Here is a 17,777-nt window from a genome sequence, read left to right as displayed (position 1 = left end):
CAGACTGCATTTTTCATTTGCAACAACGGGGGGTATAACCATCCCAGCACTTGTGATTATTATTTAAAAAATATTCTTTAATGGAAAACACTTTTTGTGGAGTACAAAGTCATACGGGGGTCAAACTTATGACAATTTAGAGGCTAATGCTAGCTCATTCGGAATCCTGTTTAAAACCAAACAAAACTCCGAAGCATACGTAAGGCTACAAATCATGCTTGTGGCATTTGGAATTGGTTGGAGATGCACTATACTTAAGGTAAAGATACTCTCTATTGCAACCATGAATATGTGCGCTTGAGTCGGGGTAAATTGTTAAGTGGCCAAGCGGCCGTACAACCTATCTAGCCTAGTTATTTACATCGAAGTTTTCTAAGTACATGGCAAGTGATACTATTGCAGTGCAGCGGTTACAGGTTGAGGACGAGGTCCTGCGAGTAGTTGTCCAGCGCCGTTTTGTTGAACGAGCCGAAGTTCCACTGCTGGAACCGATTGTCGGAGTCGCACTTGTTGACCACCACCTCCTGGGAGAAGGGCAGCAGCTCCAGACACCTTCTGCCCTCCGTGCCGTGCTTGAGCAGCTTGTGGTGGTAGTCGTAGTACCAGTACTGGTTGCCACCCTGGCTGTGGCAGTCCCACAGCCAAACGGGCGCATTGGCATCCCAGATCTGGACGTCCAGACACTCTTTCTTTCGCCGTAGGCGCACGTCTCTCTTCCAGCTGAGCTCCCAGAACTGCGATCGCTGCGGAATCTTTATGTTGTCGGCACACGCGTACATGCCCATCTTGTTGTGCTTCTTTCTGCCCAACGTGTCCAGGCACAGGTTCTGATTGCCCACATTCTGCAGGGCGCCCATGGCGTAGGCCGGCGGATCCACCGGCGGATAGGTCTTCATCAGATCGAAGGCCACCTCCTCCATGAACCACTTGAAGGACTTGCACTTCAACTTGGAGCGGATGGCCTTTTGCTCCGTCAAATCGCCAGGATCCACGCTCTCGTACAGACCGTCTCCGTGGCTGTACAAGTAGTTCTTGTACTCGTCCATCCACACCTCCGCCACTCGCTTGTAGTTCTGCAAAGTAATCAAAAAGTTAGTCGATGGGTCTAATTAAGTGATTGATTGCCTTGATAAAAATCATAATTACTGAGAAATCGTCGGCGAAGAAATCTTAAATAAAATTGGTTGCCATGGCTGCAATCAAGTTAACTTCGAAAGCCACAAAACCCATTTTAAATATGCGCAAATCGCAAATATTTTTCACAACAATGTGCCAAGTTCGGCTAGCTACATGCCAGAGTACACAAAACTAAGATATAAAGATATACCACGAAGAGTCAACATATAAATTTCTAATTAGAACCAACACGCCGAGTTCGTCCGCAAAAAAAAAAAAATAAAATAAAAACTTGTAAAATGAACTAGCGAAGTTCAGAGACAAAAGAATTTTTATGGGGTCTTAAAAAAATGAAGAAACTAAATGGGATTGTCTGTTGATGTTGGATGAAACCCGTTTATGGCTCCATTTCCCATTCCCCATTTAGATTACCCATAGAACTCTTAGCACTCTTAATCCTGTACTGCTGAACTCACCTTGTGCAGGTAATCGCCCTTCCTGGGACTCGGCTGATGGTTGCGAGGTCCGCGATAGATATGCCCAATGCGGGAGCAGGGCGCATCGTACATTTCGCCACCACACATCCAGATCTTGAAGCTGAGCTCATACTGTTCTCCGCCCCAGATGTCCAGGCCCTCGTCGTAGCCGCCCAGTTCCCAGAAGAACTCCCTGGAAATGGCAAACAGGCCGCCAGCCATGATGGGACTCTTGAACGGATCGGCCGGATGCTTTAGATCCTCTGGCAGTAATGGCAGCCGCTTGTAGAAGAACTCCCAGTCGAAGGCTCCTCGGGCTCCCTCATCCTGCGCCCGGTAGTGGAAGTTGGAGTGGTCAATCACATCGATAAAGGGGCACACCGCCGTCCGTTTGTTCAGGGCAATCGGCTCCAGCAAAGGTGGCAGCCAGTTGTAGTTGGCCTCCACGTGGGAATCGAGGAAGATGAGGACCTCGGCAGTGGCATTCCTAGCGCCCGCCGCTCGGGCTCCAATCAGTCCCGTGCGCCTTGGCAGCCTCACCACGCGCACCCACTTGAAGTGTTCCGCTATATAGGTCTCCAGTTCCTTTCCCAGATATTCGCGGTCACTGTGATCGTCCACCAGGATTATCTCCTTCATCAGCTCCGGCGGCGAGCGATTAATCAGACTGTGAACTGAGCGCATCAGCACGCTCAGGTATTCGTTGTAAAAGATGATGATCACACTGACTGTGGGCAACTTCGTTACGTACTCCTTCTTGCGACATCTGCAAGTGGATAAAGATATTGATATAAGTTGAATTGGCAATAAAATATTCATTTACAGATATCCCTGCACTGATATAATTAATTCGATATCTTCCTGCTATAAAATAATAAGCATTTGAAGCAAGCTAAATGGTCTTATCTAACTTTCACATTATAGAAGTACATATTTTAGGAGCCACTGCCTTATCTCGCTTCCCAAATTGAGCGAAACTAAGTGATTTTTGATGAAGAACTCACAGAGGGTGGCGGATGTCGGGCAGCGAGCGGTTAACCGATATGGAATCCGAGAGCAGGGCATTAAATCCATTTTCCAGGGACATTCGCTTCTCCAAGTCTCGCTGGGACTCATCGTCGAGAGAGGAGGCCTTTCCGCCCTCCCCGAGGCCCACGCGCTTGGCATCCTTTTCCATGAACGTATAGTCATGCCAGTCCTTCTTCACCGAAGCGTCCGCCGGCGCAGCCATTTGGAGCTCCTCCTGGGGCTGCTGTCGCGGTTCTTCGTCCGCCGGATGCGGATTATCGACTTCTTCATCCACCGGTTCGGGCTCATCGATCTTCTGCAGCTCAGGATTCTCTTCGAAGTCGGGTTCCTGTGGTTTCTGAGGTTCTGGTTGCCTTACAGCTGGCACCTTCACCTGGACATCGCCGGAAAGGCCAGCCTTTTCGGGCACGGGCTCCACGCCATGATGGACTGGCTTGTTGGTGTACGGAGTAGATGAGATCCAGCTGGTTATCAGTATGAAGAGAGTCAGGGAGATCAACAAGAGCAGCGAGGCCTTCACTATCCACTTGAGATTGGGTCGCCGCATCTTTGCCGGATATCCGTGGCTACGTGTGCGCTCTACGGGTCTCTACGTGAACCATTAAAGTCGGTGGAGTGTATCTCGAGGTACTGGTGATATTGGCTTGTTAGCTCAGGTGCTGCCGATGTTTGCTGCTTTGTCTCTTTATCTGGCACTGCAACGTGGTCTGTGCGTGAAAGAGAAAAGTAGAAAAATACAGAAACGTAAGCACATATGTATCTTTTTGGGTCGCACATACAAAAAATACAAGATAAGCGAGTCATTTTCACCAATACGAAAGTTAAGATAATAGAAATGATATTTTACTGCGCTGAAGGAACATCCGCTGGATAGTTACCTTATCGCAGACATATGTCAATGAATGTACTATAACTTAGAAAGACTTAAGCGATTGACTTTGTTTATTATTCCGGATTATATACCTTTAATCAGGTGAAACGTTCTCACCTCTCTACGACTGCATTCCACTCAAAGCTCTATCCGATCGCGGTTGAATAAACCCATTAACTACTAAAATACTAATTAGCATAGCAAAACAAAAGTTTGCTTCCACGTCCGCGGAAATTCGGTTTTTTTTTTGGCTCTGTTCTTGGCGCTGTTCTAATGCCATTCACACGGGCACGCACATTATTGAAAACAGCTGTTCGGACATTCGCCCCGAAGAAGGGGCGTAGTAAAGGGGGTTTACATGGTTCAATTTATATTCAATTTAAAATTGTTAACAAGGGAAATATTGTAACATTCAAATACTTTTTATTTTTATTTGTTAACAACTTCTTGCTTTATTGGTTCACTCAACTATCCAGTTTCCTAGGCAATGTTCAACATCTTCTTGACCTCCTCCTTGTATTTGCCCAAGTTGTACTCGTTTTCGCCCTCGTTTATCAATTGCTCCACACAATCAGCGAAGGACTTGCTGGGAACCACTTTTGGAGCACCCTCCTTGGCGTTCCAGTTGAGGATTTCCTCGGCGGAGAGCTTCGACTGGTTGCGCTCGAACAGATAGACCTCCATATCGGCCTCCGATTTGGTGGCCTCCCAGGGCTCGGTGACAAAGGATTCGTGGTAGCAAGCGGTGAGTAGATACAGGGCGTAGTCGTAGTTCTGCTTCTTCTGCGGACAGCGATCCGTGACGAAGGTAACGAGGTCCGTGTCCTTGTCGTAGCGATCGCCTACCAGGCGCAGGAACTTATCCCTGGCGTGCGCATCGAACTTTAGGTCAGAGAGCTTCAGGCTAATGGTGACGCGCCTGGCTTCCGGATTCCTGATCGTGGGCAAACTCTGGCAGTAGTCCGTGGTGGTGACCTCCAGGGGGAAGTGGCGCTGCCACTTGGCCTCCGTCTCCAGACCCTTTGGCCATGGCGTGCAGAATTTCTTGATGGCCTCACATTGCTGACGGATGGCCGGCGGTGTCAAGTGCAGAAAGTTGGGTATCTTCATCAGCTCTGCATTGGCGAACTTCGACGGGGCTGCTGCTCCGCGTTCCGTGAATCCCTGCCGCAGTGGCAGAGGCACACTGGCAGGGTGGAACGAACGTGGTCCTGGCCAAACGGCCGTCCAGTCCTGATCCACCGCCATGCGGCCAGTGCGCGGCGGTGTGATGGGATCCCGGCGGACCTGCTGGCGCTTCTGGAACTGCTGCTTCACCGTCCGCAGGCTGAGCACCCTGAATTCTGGCCGAACAGGAAGATATATCATTTATAAAACGTGTAAGCAAGAGAAACTTAATTGTTTACCTTCATCATCCTCAACTTCTTGCTGCTGCTGCTCCTGGTTGGAAAAAACACGGATACCGCTTTGCGCCGTCTGTTTCTTCAGTGGCAGGCGCTCCAACAGGCGAGTCAGCGCGCTGGACATGGTTTTATGTAAAATTTTTAGATTAGATACCTATTTTTAACTAATATTTCCAACGATTTATGCGGCTTTTACGTAAACCATGCGCCAACGGACTGCCATTCGCCCCGAACAGCAAGCAAACAGCTGTTTACAGAAACTTGACAATTACAGAGAAGCATACAAATAAAAGTAACGTCTTTTTGAATTATTTTGTAAGCTGCGAGTTGTTTTTATAAATATTTCAGCATTTTTAGCTAAGAGTTTAGTGATTTCTCGTTGTGCGTTTCAGTTGGCATAGTAAAGGGTTGGCAGTTCTTAACCTTTAAGCAGATCCATGAAGAAATACGTAATCTTTTTCTTTTATATACATATTTATTCAGGTAAAATAATAAAAAATATAACTCTCATGTACTGTAGTATGGCTAAAAAGGATAAGTTCAATCACACCCATGTCGGAATCACCGTTCGGGATCCCAAGTCCCTCATCACCTCGCCGCCTCGTGCAAGTGCTCCTTTTATGTACATTATTTATTATTAGTAAAACAATAAAAAACATTGCGTTATGCTGTAAGCCCCGTGAACTATAGCTACCGTAAACCTAGTCGATCTCTGGAGCAGTTGCCTAGTGGATCTCCTGCTTCCACTTGTCGCGCGCCTCCAGTTTGGCCTCCGGAACCAGCGAGCTCTTGGCGCCGCCCAGGATGTTGGTGGTGGCTTGGGTGGCAAGCACCGCCGGGCAGACGACCAACTGCGGAATCTGGCGCACCACCGCGCCCACCGCTCCGCTGTAGCCCTTCTGGTCGTGCTCCGTGATGGCGGCTTCGATGAGTGTGTTGGCCGATTCGTTGATGCCCTCTCTCACTATGGTGTAGGCGTTGGCCACGCCCTCGCGCAGGTCCTTGGGTCGTCCCTGTCGCCTCCTCTTGCCCTGCCTGCCGCCCTTCCGCTTCTTCATGGAAGGACCTGCAGATAGCATATCGAAGGTAGTCTCCGCCGTGAATTGTAGCAGGTGTATGATCCTGGAGGTGATCTCCAAGGCAGCCAGTGCTGTGCGAGCGGTGAAACTCTGGGCACCCAGTTGGAATCCCCTGATAATTCGTCCATCCTTGTTGTACTGCTCGATGGGCAGCCGGAAAAGATCGTATATACCCTGGAAAAGCTGAAGCACCGCATTCGTGGGTCCAATCCCGCTTAGGATATTAGGCAGTTGATTCCGCTTGATGTCCTTCAGCCACTCCTTGGCCAGGAACTCGCACAGTTTGTTCCATCCCAGAATGCCCCTGCGGTTCACAATTTCCCTCAAATTAATTCCGGATCCTTGCAGCTGGGCGAGACCCATGATTAGGCCGGTGACCGGTCCTCGGGAAAGTTCAATCCGCCTTCCATGATAGTCGAAGCAAATGGGTAGTGCTGGACTGAAGATCACCTCGCGGAAGAACACAGGTGAAGCCGTGGCGGTATCCTCCTCCAACTCCACATCCAAGCTGTTCTCTTCAATCAGCACATTCAGGTTCCTCTCCACCATCTCCTTAACTTCTGAATCGGGCAATTCATCGGAAAACTCGTCCGGCATTTTGCTCACCGACATCACCGGCATGTCCGTTGCCGACGAGCTGCTGACCTCCGTCTTAGTGCCACCAGCAGCACTAGCGGAGTTTCGGAACATGCCCGAAAAGAAGTCCTCGAGAAAGAGCAGAGTATCCTGGTCAATGTTGAGTTTTATGGGCAGAATGGAGACCCTCAGGGAGCACTCTTCCGCGGAGCTCTTTTGCGGATTCGGACGCACATTCAGAGCCTTTACTATGACCATGTTCTCGTCCGGCTTGTGGGATAAATTGTTGCCCGTCGGGTGGTACAGGAACTTGTTGATGTCCGACGAGCGTAATCTATCTCTTATTTCGATTTCCGACACAAGGAGCACCTGACGGGACGAGTACATAGAGGTCAACGGATAGGTTTCGTAGGAGAATCGAATCTTGGAGAGCTGCATCTCCACTAGAACCTCCAGATTGCGCTGCGATCCTTTGGGTTGTTTGGGCAGACTCTTCTTTGAACCCTTTTTGTCCTGTTTATCCTGCTCTTGAGCTTGAGACACGCCATACTTGTAGGTATCGGACATGCCAAAGCCACTGGTTGCCGATGAAGAGGATTTCTTGAGCGGTTCATCGGGAAAATCCCGACCTCCATAAAGGTGCCATGTGAAGGTCATCTCGCAGAGGGTGTAAGTGCTCTCGGCCACTGGGAAATTAGCTGGAGGCCTTAGCAGATCCACTTTCTCGTGCGGCAGCTCAAAGTGGTTGTCCACAATCTGCAGAGGGTCATCGGAGATGTAAATCTGCTTGACACCGAACTTGTCCATGCGTGAAATCTCCTCGTCGTGGATGATGTCGAAATCCCGCTCCTCCAGGGACGCGTTGCCCAGGGAACCCAGCTCCTGTTGCACTTGAGAGCCCAGTGAAGTCTGCGGTTGCACTTGGCTCTGGTGGTAGTAGGACTGTAAGATCACATTCGACTCAAAGTCCAGGATGTCTCCGATGACCGAGGGACTCTCGACCATCAGGGATGTGGTCTGTAGCTTGGCGGGCGTAGATTTCCTCTTCTCCTTGGGCTCATCCGGAAAGTAGAATATCTCAATGCCCTCCTCCCGACCACCTGGAGATTTCGTAGCCCTGAGATTGGGCGAGCACTCTACGTCTATCACAGCATCGGCCATCAGTTTGCTCACATGGTTCTGGGTGTGATCGCTCACCTCATGCTCCTCGTTTGGTTTTGGCTCTGCGGGCTTGGTGTCCTCATTCAAGATGGGCTCCTCTGGCGGACACAAGTCCCTGTCGTTGGCCACATAGGCTATAAGTTGGGCTAAAGCTGCTGCCGAATCGTAGCAAGTCTTCAGATGCATATCGTGGATGGAAGAGCGCAGATCCACTCGCGGTTGTCCACTACCTTCTGCATTCAAACGGAAGGATATATTCAGGAGTCCCAGGTTCAGTACAGGTATCAGGGAGTCGTTGGATTCCTTAACCAATCCCAGGTGCAGGACGCAATCCTCGGCCAGCAGTCGCAAGGTGCAGCCACTCATCGATGATATGATATTGCTGCTCAAGGTGCAGTAGCCCAGATCCAGGAACGCACGTTGTGGAAAGAATTTCGGGCGATAGTCGATCCCAGCATTCCAAACATGCAACTGCAGCTCGGAGACCAGAGCAAATGGTTCGTATTCCTCAATGGGAAAGTCGGCCACGTCCATAAAGTCAATCAGTTGATTCAGCCAAGAGTGCTCCGAGTGGCAGGAGTGATGCTGCAGAATGGCGCCACTTATTCCAAAGGACATCTTCATCCTCTTGATGCGCTGCTCCGGTTGCTTCTTGATCTCAGCCACGAGTGATAACACCTCCATTCTTTTCCTGTCCTGCTGCTGATGAACATGTGCAAAGTTATAGATGGTGGGCAGCAGCTTTTCATCCGCCAAATCACTCCAAGCCAGCTCCAAGTCCTGCAGCGTATTCCCGCAATGCAAGGCCTCGATCTCGCCCAGCTGGATGCAAAAGAAACTCCGATTCGAATCGTTGTCCAAGCCATTCACTGTAAACAAACGCAGCTCCTTTAAGTTCACCTGAAACTTACCGCACTCCTTGGATCGCTGGTTGGTCTCGGGATCTAGAAGATGCGAGAAAAGAATCAAAGATCCCTGCTCCACAAACAACTCAAAGGAGAAGGCTTCATTCCGCACTGGTGGCGCCGGTGGAGCAGAAACCGTTGGCTCCGCCATGGAAAAGTAGATGCTGCTCTCCATGGCACTCGTACTGAGCAGCAGGTTTCTTTTGAACTCTTCCAGCTGGGGCTCTGCATACAGGTCTTTTGACTCTGGGACTTCGTTATCCGTGTTGTTTTCGTAGTGCGGAGAACGCGGTTCCCACATGAAGAGATCTCCGTTCAAGCGATTGTATATCAGCTCATACATGCTCTTGGATTCCAGCACTACTTTTACGTGCGGTATAAACGTAAATATCTTCAGCTTGGAGGACTGGGTGCAACTGTCGCAGAATTCATTGATCTCCTCCGTTTCGCCGGGTAAAAGGGAATCGGTTTTGTCCACGCTACAATCGAGTCCCTCAACATGGGAGGTGTAGCCAAAGGTACATTTTGAGCTAAACGGAGACTTCCTTGGCTTCTTTTGGCCATCAGTGGTGTCTTTTAACTGCAGTACGTCAATTTGGATCTTCTTGTTCGGCTGCATTCTTTGCTGGCACTTCAGGAGATGCACGGCACTCTGCTTATCCGCGTCACAATAGAACACATCTAGTTCATCCGAAACGATGCTTATCTGAGACCTGGAACTAACAACCAGGGAGCGGAACTCCACGGCCAAGAAATCACGTCGCACATTCTTCTTCCACCAGGGAATCTTTTGCGGATCGTTGGCGGCTCTGCCATCCACCACAGGGAAACGCAAGTGAAGACGCAGATTTTCGGACTTCACCACAAACTCCGTTTGGTTGGGATCATCTGGATAGGGCGTTGAAGAATCGGAATCCCCGGAAAACGGAGAGCTCCCAAAGAGCGCCCCCAGTCTATCGTATATAGATATATCCAATTCCGCCGTACATTCATCCAAACTGCATTCAATTTTGTTGGAGCAACGATTGTGATTCTGCTTGAACATGAACGAGGAGCTCTGGGTGAGAACGATCTCCGGTCGGATGTGGTAGCCATCCGGGCAGTTTCTCTGGCGGTCAAACTGGAGCAGGTGCTCCATGGAGTTGTCTAGGACTTCGATGAGATCCACCGCAGTGGCGGACAGAGTAGTCCTCGATGTGAGCTCCTGGAAATAGCGCTGCTGGCTTCCACTAACGATTATTGGGGCTGCTCGTAGCAGAAGGTACTGCTGATTTGGCAGCGGCATGTGATTCTCCAGGACCGTGCCCAAGAAGAAACCACTGGCAGTGTCCGAGTAGCGAAGGTAACTTGCGTGATCGAAAACCGTGCTGCAACTGTCGATGTTGGCCGTGTTCTGGATAAGAATGTCCTGGTGCAAAGCAATTCCGTAGATTTTCGAGATCTGCACCTTGAACTTGAGGATCTCGCCGGACTTCTCTGTGTAGCCCAGCTCCTGCTGCAGTGTATTGGTACAGGAGGTGACCATGCTGTTTGTGGATTCGCTCATCTTTCGACTCCGTGCGTAACCGCTTCTCGGGGGATTTCCGTAAGCGGAATATTCGGAAGGATCCGCCTCTGACATTCCTGTACACCAGTCTGCATTCTGGCCCAGAATCCCCGTCATACGAGTGGGCTGCTGCAGACTTTGCATCTGATACTCACTGGGCGGAGCCGATTTCAAGCTCCTGCCCTTTTTGGGTCGCTCCTGCTGACCGCCGCAGTTGAAGCCCTTGGAGAACTCGATTAGCAGGTGAATTTGACGCGGCGTTAGCATGAAGTATATGTCGTCCAGACTTAGTTCTAGGCTGACCTTGGGCCCCACTATGTTTTCCGTCTGCTTGATGTTGATCTGGATGTTTTGCGCGCCCTTGAGTTCCACAATCTTGCAGAGCTGCTCGTAGGGAGTGGGTCCAAACTGGTGATCCATCACATCAAGCACTTCGGAGGTGTGCAAACTAAGTCCCTCGATCACCAAATTGTGCTTGGCTATCATGGGCAGTGCATTGAAGCTGCTGTTGGGATCTTCTTCGGTTTCAGTGTCCTGGGAGGTGGACATGGGCATCTCGTAGCCCGTCTTGTTCTTGTACTCCACATGGCTGGCCTGGAAGGAGAGCACCAGCTTTCGGTCCGATCTGGGCAGCAGGTACTCAATGTTCAAAGTAGTATTTGTCAGTTTGGCGCGTATGCGATTGAGCACGTTGTCGATGGTCTCTGCGAACTTCTCTAGCCCAATCAGGGCGTTATTGTGGTTCAGGAATGGCACATCGTCATCCACCTGCTTCATGCACTCCTCGGCCATTTGCATCGAGCTGCTCACCGACGACCACATGGACTCCAGCATGGTGGTGCCGCTCTGGTAGCGTGTGACTGGCCTCAGTGTGATGGTTAGATTGTGGATCTCCAGGCTACTGTCGTTGGTCATCAGCGCATTCCACGGCACCACGACGGTCAGGCGGCCAATGTGGCCCGAGACCACCTCGAAGGCCCAGCCCTGGTCCTCGAAGAGATCGTTGAACGCGTTGACCTTCAGGAATATGTCCTCCACCACCGCCTTGCCATTGTAAAGGTCCACCTTCAGCTGCTCCAGGTTCAAGTTATTCTCGAAAAACTGGCCCAGGTATCGCTGCAGCAGGTAGCGACACATTTTTGTTTTGAGGCCATCCCAGGGATTAAACCACGACATCACGTCTGAGTTGTTGGCCTAACTTTCCACGTTCGCCTTCTTTGTGCGTTTTAAAATTTTATGCGAGTTGTTTTTCCAGCGCAGCAGTAGCGACAGCAACAACAACACCCCTTTGTTATTGTTTTCTGGGTGGCGAATCACGGAAACGGAAGAGAATTGAGGCTTAAATTGTTGATAAGACTCTGGTAAAAACGCTTACCACTCACATTTTTCGATTGGCGGGGGCGCAGCGCGGCTGTGGGCGGGTATATATGTGCATTATTTTGGAAAATAATGAATTAGTAAAGCGCAGTAGCAAGTGACCATCAAGTTGGCCCTTGTTCTTCTTCTTTTGTTGCTGCGACCAGTGTGGCCAGGTGTGAGAAGTTCACCAAATACCCCCTGCTAAGGGCAATGCGGGGGATGCGTCGAACGGGGTATTTTAAAATGAAATAATTTATTGATATAAGCCGATTTCTTGTGAGTAATTTGTCATTAAACTTTAAAACCCAGTCTGGATATTTAAAATATACATTGATTAACTATTGAATTATAATGCAAGCAATCTGCTTGATTTAAGTAGTCATGTTAAATTTACTTTTATGTTCATTTTATAAGTTGTGTGCTTAGCATGTAAATATTTATATTCCCGTAAATAAATGTAACTTAGTATTTAAACAACACATAATTATCATCGGAGATTGATTCAAAATCCAAACCACCTGTTGCTACCCCGCAACAAAGTCATGCTTTGGTCAGTGTTGAAAAACGCAGCTCCACAGCTGTTTTGCAAAGTTCTTAATTATATTTTTGTTTGCTTATTTTGCGCTTTTGTTTTTCTTTCGCTTGCAATTATTATGTTTATTTGGAATTACTTGACTCTCTTGTGCTTTGGGGTTGCCCTCATCGATGCGAAATCCATCAAGAAGTCTCAGGCCAATCTGCTGGAACCAACTCTTGATCCTGATGAGAAGCTAGGGAAGATTGGGAAGTCCCCACCCGACATTTCCAATGAAGTGCAACGTGTGCAGGTTCCATTAGGTGCATCGCCCGGCAAGGGTAACTGGCAGGGCAAGTGGTTTCCCCATGCCCCGGGACAACAGCAAAAAGCGATTGAATCCAAAATGAAGAGCACCACTGAGGAAGTTCCTCTGCTGGAGTCCACAACCAAGGATGGCTGGCAGGGCAAGTGGTTTCCACAAGCTCCCGGAGAGCCGCACGTGGTGAAGAAAAAACCGCTGGTCGAGAAGCAAACCAAGTCGGCGGAGTCCACCACACAGGATACTTGGAAGGGAAAATGGTTTCCGCAGGATACCAACGAACCGCACAAGACTAAACAACGGAGCTGTGATGATGGCAAGGTGAGTTTAGACTTATAGATAACATTTGAAGGGTGTTCCACCAAACAAAAGAAGGTACGCAATATGGAGAACCCCCTTAAATACCTATGAATGCCTAGTATTAGTCATCTTTTTCTATCATTGTTATTACCAATTTTCAGAGCAACCTTGCCGTGGACTTCGATCCAAATGACATCCGTGACAGCCTGAATTTCCTTTGCATCAGCAGTAATCGCAGCTTGTATCAGCCAGATTTGTCCAGAGAAGCCATTCTTACGGAGCACTTTCTGCCCAGCGCCTATCTGCCGCCTGCCAAGTGCCTTAATGAGTCCATCAGCTACTCCCATCTGCCTGCCACCAAGTAAGGCGAACTATATTATAGTTTCCTGCTAATTTCAAACTCAAACCTTTATTATTACCAGTGGCCCCTATCGCCCGATGCCCGCTGAATATGGCACCTACTCCTACTTGCCACCACAGCGATACGTGCGTAATCTGGCGGAAGGTGCCATCGTGATGCTCTACCATCCCTGCGCATTTCCCGGCCAAGTGAAGCAGCTGCAGGACATTGTGGGTGGCTGTTTGTATCGCCATCTGGTGTCACCCTCGCTGGCTCTGAGTCCGGAGCGACCGCTGGCCCTGCTCGCCTGGAGTCGCAGTCTGGAGATGTCCGTCGTGGATCGACAACTGGCGGCGGATTTCATCCAGAAACACGCCAAGCAAGGACCACTTGCCCCGGAGGAATTGTCGCGTTTGATTGCCAAGAGACAGACCTACAAGGAGGGCCTTCTCGTCGAAGCGCACTTGGTCACCACGGCAGATGACTACGGGCTGTGCGGCTACCTGGAGGAGATGTAGGGTGAATGTGTTAACTATTTGTTTTTAATAAACCTCGAATACTTTGCCAATTTCTGTTTGACTCATTAATTTACCCAACAGATTTAAAAGACTTGCAGTCAGGTTGTACTGCAGCTGAGAAGGTGTGAATCACGATTTTTTACTTTGCTTAATAAAAATAAACATATATTTGATTGCAAGAACTTAAAAACATAAGTTTAGTTGAAAAGTCGTTACATTGGCCTTTCTTCAGTGGGAACTTACCACACTTGAAGAATAGCACTAACGCCTTCTGCTTTTGGTATTTTCGCGTGTCTCGCTTACTGTCCTCGGTTCGGTTTAGTTCTCTTTTCTCCGGATAAAATCAAATTCAATAAGCGATCGCCAAACGATCCCCCACTTGGTCGCCACACAAACAACGTCGCCCGAAAGCCGACGGCTGCATCATCATCCCCTCTCCGGAAACTCCCAGCAAGCCCCGGATCCAAAGTGTAGCCCCCATTCGCAAAAGAAGAAGAAGAACAACAACAATAGTGGAGAGGTGAAACAAAGGAGACTCGCACTAAAAACAATTAATTTTGCAATTTGTGGGCTCCACAACGTCGACAAATCACGTGATTGTGCAGTTCGTATAGACCCAGGCCAGGCCACTCAGCTATTTGCAGCGCATCCTGCTTGGATTTCAGGCTTTACATAACATCCAAGACGGCCGTTCGAAGGAGCACCGGAAAAGGATTGCAAACTCAGGAGTCGCAGAAGGTGGAGCACTAGGAGCTGGAGCAAGGAGACAACTAAAGGATAGTAAGGAAATCCCCAGATTACCCTCTACTTCCAACATGAACAACCTGGCAGACACTGTGGTAGTTGATCCTGGATTCGGAGGCGGCGACAAGCAGCAGCAGGCTGGACCGGCGCCGCAGGATGCCAGCGTGGTGGTTCCTCCGCCGGCCACCAAGCAGTCCTCGGCTCTGAAGAAGACAAGTCGGTACAGGAGCCGCTCGCTTAGTGCCTCCTCAACGGATTCCTTCAGCTCCGCCAGCTACACGGGCAGCAGCGAGGATGGCGACGACGTGCCGCCCAGGGAGAAGGTCCAGAAGAACTCCAAAGGCAGCTCCGACTTCTGTGTAAGGAACATAGTCGCCCAGCATGCATTTGGGCGCAGGGAGATCGAGATTGCGGAGCAGGAGATGCCGGGCATCATAGCGCTGAAGAAGCGGGCGGCCGAGGACAAGCCTCTGAAGGATGCCAAGATCGTGGGTTGCACACACATCAACGCCCAGACTGCCGTGCTCATCGAGACGCTGGTGGAACTGGGCGCCAGCGTGCGCTGGGCCGCCTGCAACATCTACTCCACGCAGGTGAGTTCTGGTTTACGACCCATCCGCCATGTTGGTTTAGCTATTAACTCCGGATGTCGTGTGAAAATGTAATGGGGTTCTTACGTATTCATAGGCTGCTTAATGCACTTAATGGAAACTCTTGAGAGATATCTTAACTTATTTTCCTATATTTATTTAAATTCATATGCATATGCCTGCTCGGTCACTTGATCTGCTCGCTCGCTTGGAGACAATTGTTGTCACGCCAGGCGACGCAAACAAATGATCAATCAAGCCATGTTAATCAATTAAGCGCCCGCGGCTCAAGTGTTTGGCAATCGCTGAGTAATTGATGTGCCCTGAATTGGGTCGCCATACCATTGGGAGTGGAAGTTACGGACGCAGTTTGAGTTCCAGCATCGGATCGACTGCGATCTCTGTTTGCCTATTCCTGCGGCGTGGCTGATGCAATTATCACGAGTCTGCTGACGCTAAACAATTTATGGCTCCTCTAATGAAGCGATGCGAGTGCGAGGGCGAGCGCCCTTCCCCGATCATTTATGCACCCATCCGTGCCAGCTTTTATCGCTCACGGCCCCCGACAGCCTGTCACGCTGATTCACCTGTATCACCTGCGACTTATCAGCCGAGCTACGAGTGCCGTGCTTAGCGAGGGTGGAGCCCGATGCCCTATCAGCTCGATATAAGTCAGATATTAGCAAATGTTTACGCCGCATTAGGGTGACTCCATTTATCAGGCCAACTCTCGAGGGCTTTACTTGTTTGACAATCATTTTATTAGCCTTCAAGAACTCCTATTTTTAAACAAACTCAAAATCGTTGCTTATTTTCCGTGGTATGCTGATAGTTTGCTATTTTTTAGAACGAAGTGGCCGCTGCTTTGGCTGAATCTGGCATCCCGATCTTTGCCTGGCGCGGTGAGACGGAGGAGGACTTCTGGTGGTGCATCGATCGATGCGTGAACGCAGAGAACTGGCAGCCAAACATGATCCTGGACGATGGCGGCGATGCCACGCACTTGATGCTGAAGAAGTACCCGACCATGTTCAAGTTGGTCAAGGGAATCGTGGAGGAGAGCGTCACCGGAGTACATCGACTCTATCAGCTCTCTAAGGCCGGCAAGCTGACGGTGCCGGCGATGAATGTCAACGATTCGGTGACGAAGACCAAGTTCGACAACCTGTACAGCTGCAAGGAATCCATTCTGGACAGCCTCAAGCGCTCCACGGACGTGATGTTCGGTGGCAAGCAGGTTGTGGTCTGTGGCTACGGCGATGTGGGCAAGGGATGTGCTCAGGCTCTAAAGGGACAGGTAAATGGCACCCATACCATTAGTATGATATACTTTTGTTAACTTCTTAATCTTCTATCGTAGGGCTGCATTGTGTACATCACGGAGATCGATCCCATTTGTGCCCTGCAGGCCAGTATGGATGGCTTCCGTGTGGTCAAACTGAACGAGGTGATCCGCAACGTGGATATTGTGGTGACGGCGACCGGCAACAAGAACGTGGTGGTGCGCGAGCACATGGACAAGATGAAGAGTGGCTGCATCGTGTGCAACATGGGCCACTCGAACACGGAAATCGACGTGAATGGCCTGCGCACACCGGACTTGACCTGGGAGAAGGTGCGCTCCCAGGTGGACCACATTATCTGGCCGGAGGGCAAGTACATCATACTGCTGGCCGAGGGCAGGCTGGTCAATCTGAGCTGCTCCAGCATCCCCTCGTTCGCCGTGTCCATCACCTCGGCCACCCAGGCCCTGGCCCTGATCGAGCTTTTCAATGCCCCGCCCGGACGCTACAAGTCGGATGTCTACTTGCTGCCCAAGAAGATGGACGAGTATGTTGCCAGCCTGCACCTGCCCACCTTCGATGCCCATTTGACGGAGCTGAGCGACGAGCAGGCCAAGTACATGGGACTGAACAAGGCCGGTCCTTTCAAGCCCAACTACTACCGCTACTAGAATGCACGGCGGGCGGATGCGGACAATAACACCAGCAATTAGAAGAAACAACAACGCCAACGAAAGTATTGTCTTTGCGAAGAAGTAAAACTATTTAAAACAATTGTTGACACACACACACATACACGCGCGGAAAACACAAAAGGATACGGAAAGGAGAACACAAAGTTACTATTACCATTGTATTGCTTAGTTTAGCTCGAGCGGAATTCTTGGTTGCTTTTCGTTAGCATTTAAAGTCTTCGACATAGTATTTAGCACTCGCTTTAGCCGCAGGAGTATTCTCTCCGTTCACCTATCCACCATGACTCTCTAATCCCCAAACTAATCTTGCCCCAAGAATTTATCCCCATCAACATTTTTTGTAGCCGGTTACTTGAATTTATTTTAGATACTTCGAACGCCTGTCGTCAATCAGACTGCAGTAGCTCAAAAGACGCGATTAGTTCTCTAAATGTAAACTTCTAATTCGGAATTGATAATATCTTTAATGGGAATTGACTTGTATAATGGTTTCTAGCATATTTGCATGACATTTCTATAACTTTTTCGCATGAAATCAATGTACATTTTAATGTTAACGACTTTCCCGACTAATCCCTTTCTTGAGCTACGACAGCTGGGCAATAAGTGATCGATTTAACCTCTCGTATTGTTTACGTACTTAATTTGTTAATGTTTATGCCCCCCGCTTATGATTATGATTATACTTTTGTACTTTCGTTTCGTCCCGAGAGCGTTGATGGAAATGCAGTGCAAGGTATTCCATTTATTCAATTATATACACGCTGGCATATATATCAGATCGAGAATTATATATATATATACACTGCATATACACCTAATATGTATATTAGAAAAAGTGAAAAATGTTTGTAAGAAATTTGTGAGAAACGCAAAACAATAAAAAAAGGGATTCTTTATTGAGCAATTAGATCTGTTCCACTGATTGATTTTTCCCCCACCAGCCCCGT

General features: G+C 49.2%; 5 protein-coding genes across 9 annotated transcripts; 2 read left to right on the top strand and 3 right to left on the bottom strand.

Moving 5' to 3' along the window:
* Positions 1-56: 56 nt before the first annotated feature.
* LOC6736531 (N-acetylgalactosaminyltransferase 6) lies at positions 57-3,806 on the bottom strand. Of its 2 annotated transcripts, none has more exons than XM_016170718.3 (4): positions 3,585-3,806; positions 2,597-3,328; positions 1,593-2,358; positions 57-1,073 (listed from the first exon to the last, which is right to left on the bottom strand). In XM_016170718.3, exons 2-4 carry the CDS (start codon positions 3,166-3,168, stop codon positions 411-413), a joined length of 2,001 nt encoding a protein of 666 aa, XP_016030116.1. In that variant the 5' UTR covers positions 3,169-3,328; positions 3,585-3,806; the 3' UTR covers positions 57-410. The 2 variants fall into 2 exon arrangements, with proteins under 2 accessions (XP_016030116.1, XP_016030115.1); XM_016170717.3 differs by having other exon boundaries at positions 3,610-3,806.
* Positions 3,807-3,893: 87 nt separating this feature from the next.
* LOC6736529 (28S ribosomal protein S35, mitochondrial) lies at positions 3,894-5,154 on the bottom strand. The gene is made up of 2 exons (XM_002083363.4): positions 4,899-5,154; positions 3,894-4,835 (listed from the first exon to the last, which is right to left on the bottom strand). Exons 1-2 carry the CDS (start codon positions 5,017-5,019, stop codon positions 3,973-3,975), a joined length of 984 nt encoding a protein of 327 aa, XP_002083399.2. The 5' UTR covers positions 5,020-5,154; the 3' UTR covers positions 3,894-3,972.
* Positions 5,155-5,350: 196 nt separating this feature from the next.
* LOC6736527 (autophagy-related protein 2 homolog A) lies at positions 5,351-11,719 on the bottom strand. 2 transcript variants are annotated; one of them, XM_016170716.3, is made up of 2 exons: positions 11,538-11,719; positions 5,351-11,463 (listed from the first exon to the last, which is right to left on the bottom strand). In XM_016170716.3, exon 2 carries the CDS (start codon positions 11,336-11,338, stop codon positions 5,621-5,623), a length of 5,718 nt encoding a protein of 1,905 aa, XP_016030114.1. In that variant the 5' UTR covers positions 11,339-11,463; positions 11,538-11,719; the 3' UTR covers positions 5,351-5,620. The 2 variants fall into 2 exon arrangements, with proteins under 2 accessions (XP_016030114.1, XP_016030113.1); XM_016170715.3 differs by having other exon boundaries at positions 11,545-11,719.
* Positions 11,720-12,050: 331 nt separating this feature from the next.
* On the top strand, positions 12,051-13,565 carry LOC6736526. 2 transcript variants are annotated; one of them, XM_044922827.1, is made up of 4 exons: positions 12,051-12,395; positions 12,510-12,678; positions 12,819-13,018; positions 13,080-13,565. In XM_044922827.1, the coding sequence occupies exons 1-4, from the start codon at positions 12,064-12,066 to the stop codon at positions 13,513-13,515; spliced, it is 1,137 nt and encodes a 378-aa protein (XP_044778762.1). In that variant the 5' UTR covers positions 12,051-12,063; the 3' UTR covers positions 13,516-13,565. The 2 variants fall into 2 exon arrangements, with proteins under 2 accessions (XP_044778762.1, XP_002083396.2); XM_002083360.4 differs by having other exon boundaries at positions 12,052-12,678.
* A 136-nt stretch (positions 13,566-13,701) lies between these two features.
* On the top strand, positions 13,702-17,737 carry LOC6736525 (adenosylhomocysteinase-like 1). 2 transcript variants are annotated; one of them, XM_016170342.3, is made up of 4 exons: positions 13,702-14,119; positions 14,181-14,852; positions 15,697-16,146; positions 16,210-17,737. In XM_016170342.3, the coding sequence occupies exons 2-4, from the start codon at positions 14,331-14,333 to the stop codon at positions 16,801-16,803; spliced, it is 1,566 nt and encodes a 521-aa protein (XP_016030112.1). In that variant the 5' UTR covers positions 13,702-14,119; positions 14,181-14,330; the 3' UTR covers positions 16,804-17,737. The 2 variants fall into 2 exon arrangements, with proteins under 2 accessions (XP_016030112.1, XP_002083395.1); XM_002083359.4 differs by having other exon boundaries at positions 13,702-14,852.
* The last annotated feature ends 40 nt before the right edge of the window (positions 17,738-17,777 follow it).

The sequence above is a fragment of the Drosophila simulans genome, chromosome 3L (genome assembly GCF_016746395.2).
Source record: "Drosophila simulans strain w501 chromosome 3L, Prin_Dsim_3.1, whole genome shotgun sequence".
In the NCBI taxonomy this organism is placed as follows: Eukaryota; Metazoa; Arthropoda; class Insecta; order Diptera; family Drosophilidae; genus Drosophila; species Drosophila simulans.
This window is presented reverse-complemented; position numbering and strand designations above follow the sequence as displayed.

Bases quoted from the DNA above. Each gene is read 5' to 3' on its own strand.
- LOC6736525 (XM_016170342.3), top strand. From the start codon at position 14,331: ATGAACAACCTGGCAGACACTGTGGTAGTTGATCCTGGATTCGGAGGC. The intron at 14,853-15,696 runs GTGAGTTCTGGT...GCTATTTTTTAG, and splicing joins GCAACATCTACTCCACGCAG to AACGAAGTGGCCGCTGCTTT. The intron at 16,147-16,209 runs GTAAATGGCACC...CTTCTATCGTAG, and splicing joins CTCAGGCTCTAAAGGGACAG to GGCTGCATTGTGTACATCAC.
- LOC6736526 (XM_002083360.4), top strand. From the start codon at position 12,064: ATGCTTTGGTCAGTGTTGAAAAACGCAGCTCCACAGCTGTTTTGCAAA. The intron at 12,679-12,818 runs GTGAGTTTAGAC...ACCAATTTTCAG, and splicing joins GGAGCTGTGATGATGGCAAG to AGCAACCTTGCCGTGGACTT. The intron at 13,019-13,079 runs GTAAGGCGAACT...TATTATTACCAG, and splicing joins TCCCATCTGCCTGCCACCAA to TGGCCCCTATCGCCCGATGC.
- LOC6736527 (XM_016170716.3), bottom strand. From the start codon at position 11,338: ATGTCGTGGTTTAATCCCTGGGATGGCCTCAAAACAAAAATGTGTCGC.
- LOC6736531 (XM_016170718.3), bottom strand. From the start codon at position 3,168: ATGCGGCGACCCAATCTCAAGTGGATAGTGAAGGCCTCGCTGCTCTTG. The intron at 2,359-2,596 runs GTGAGTTCTTCA...ATCCACTTGCAG, and splicing joins CCCGACATCCGCCACCCTCT to ATGTCGCAAGAAGGAGTACG. The intron at 1,074-1,592 runs GTGAGTTCAGCA...ATTACTTTGCAG, and splicing joins AGGGCGATTACCTGCACAAG to AACTACAAGCGAGTGGCGGA.
- LOC6736529 (XM_002083363.4), bottom strand. From the start codon at position 5,019: ATGTCCAGCGCGCTGACTCGCCTGTTGGAGCGCCTGCCACTGAAGAAA. The intron at 4,836-4,898 runs GTAAACAATTAA...CTGTTCGGCCAG, and splicing joins AGAAGTTGAGGATGATGAAG to AATTCAGGGTGCTCAGCCTG.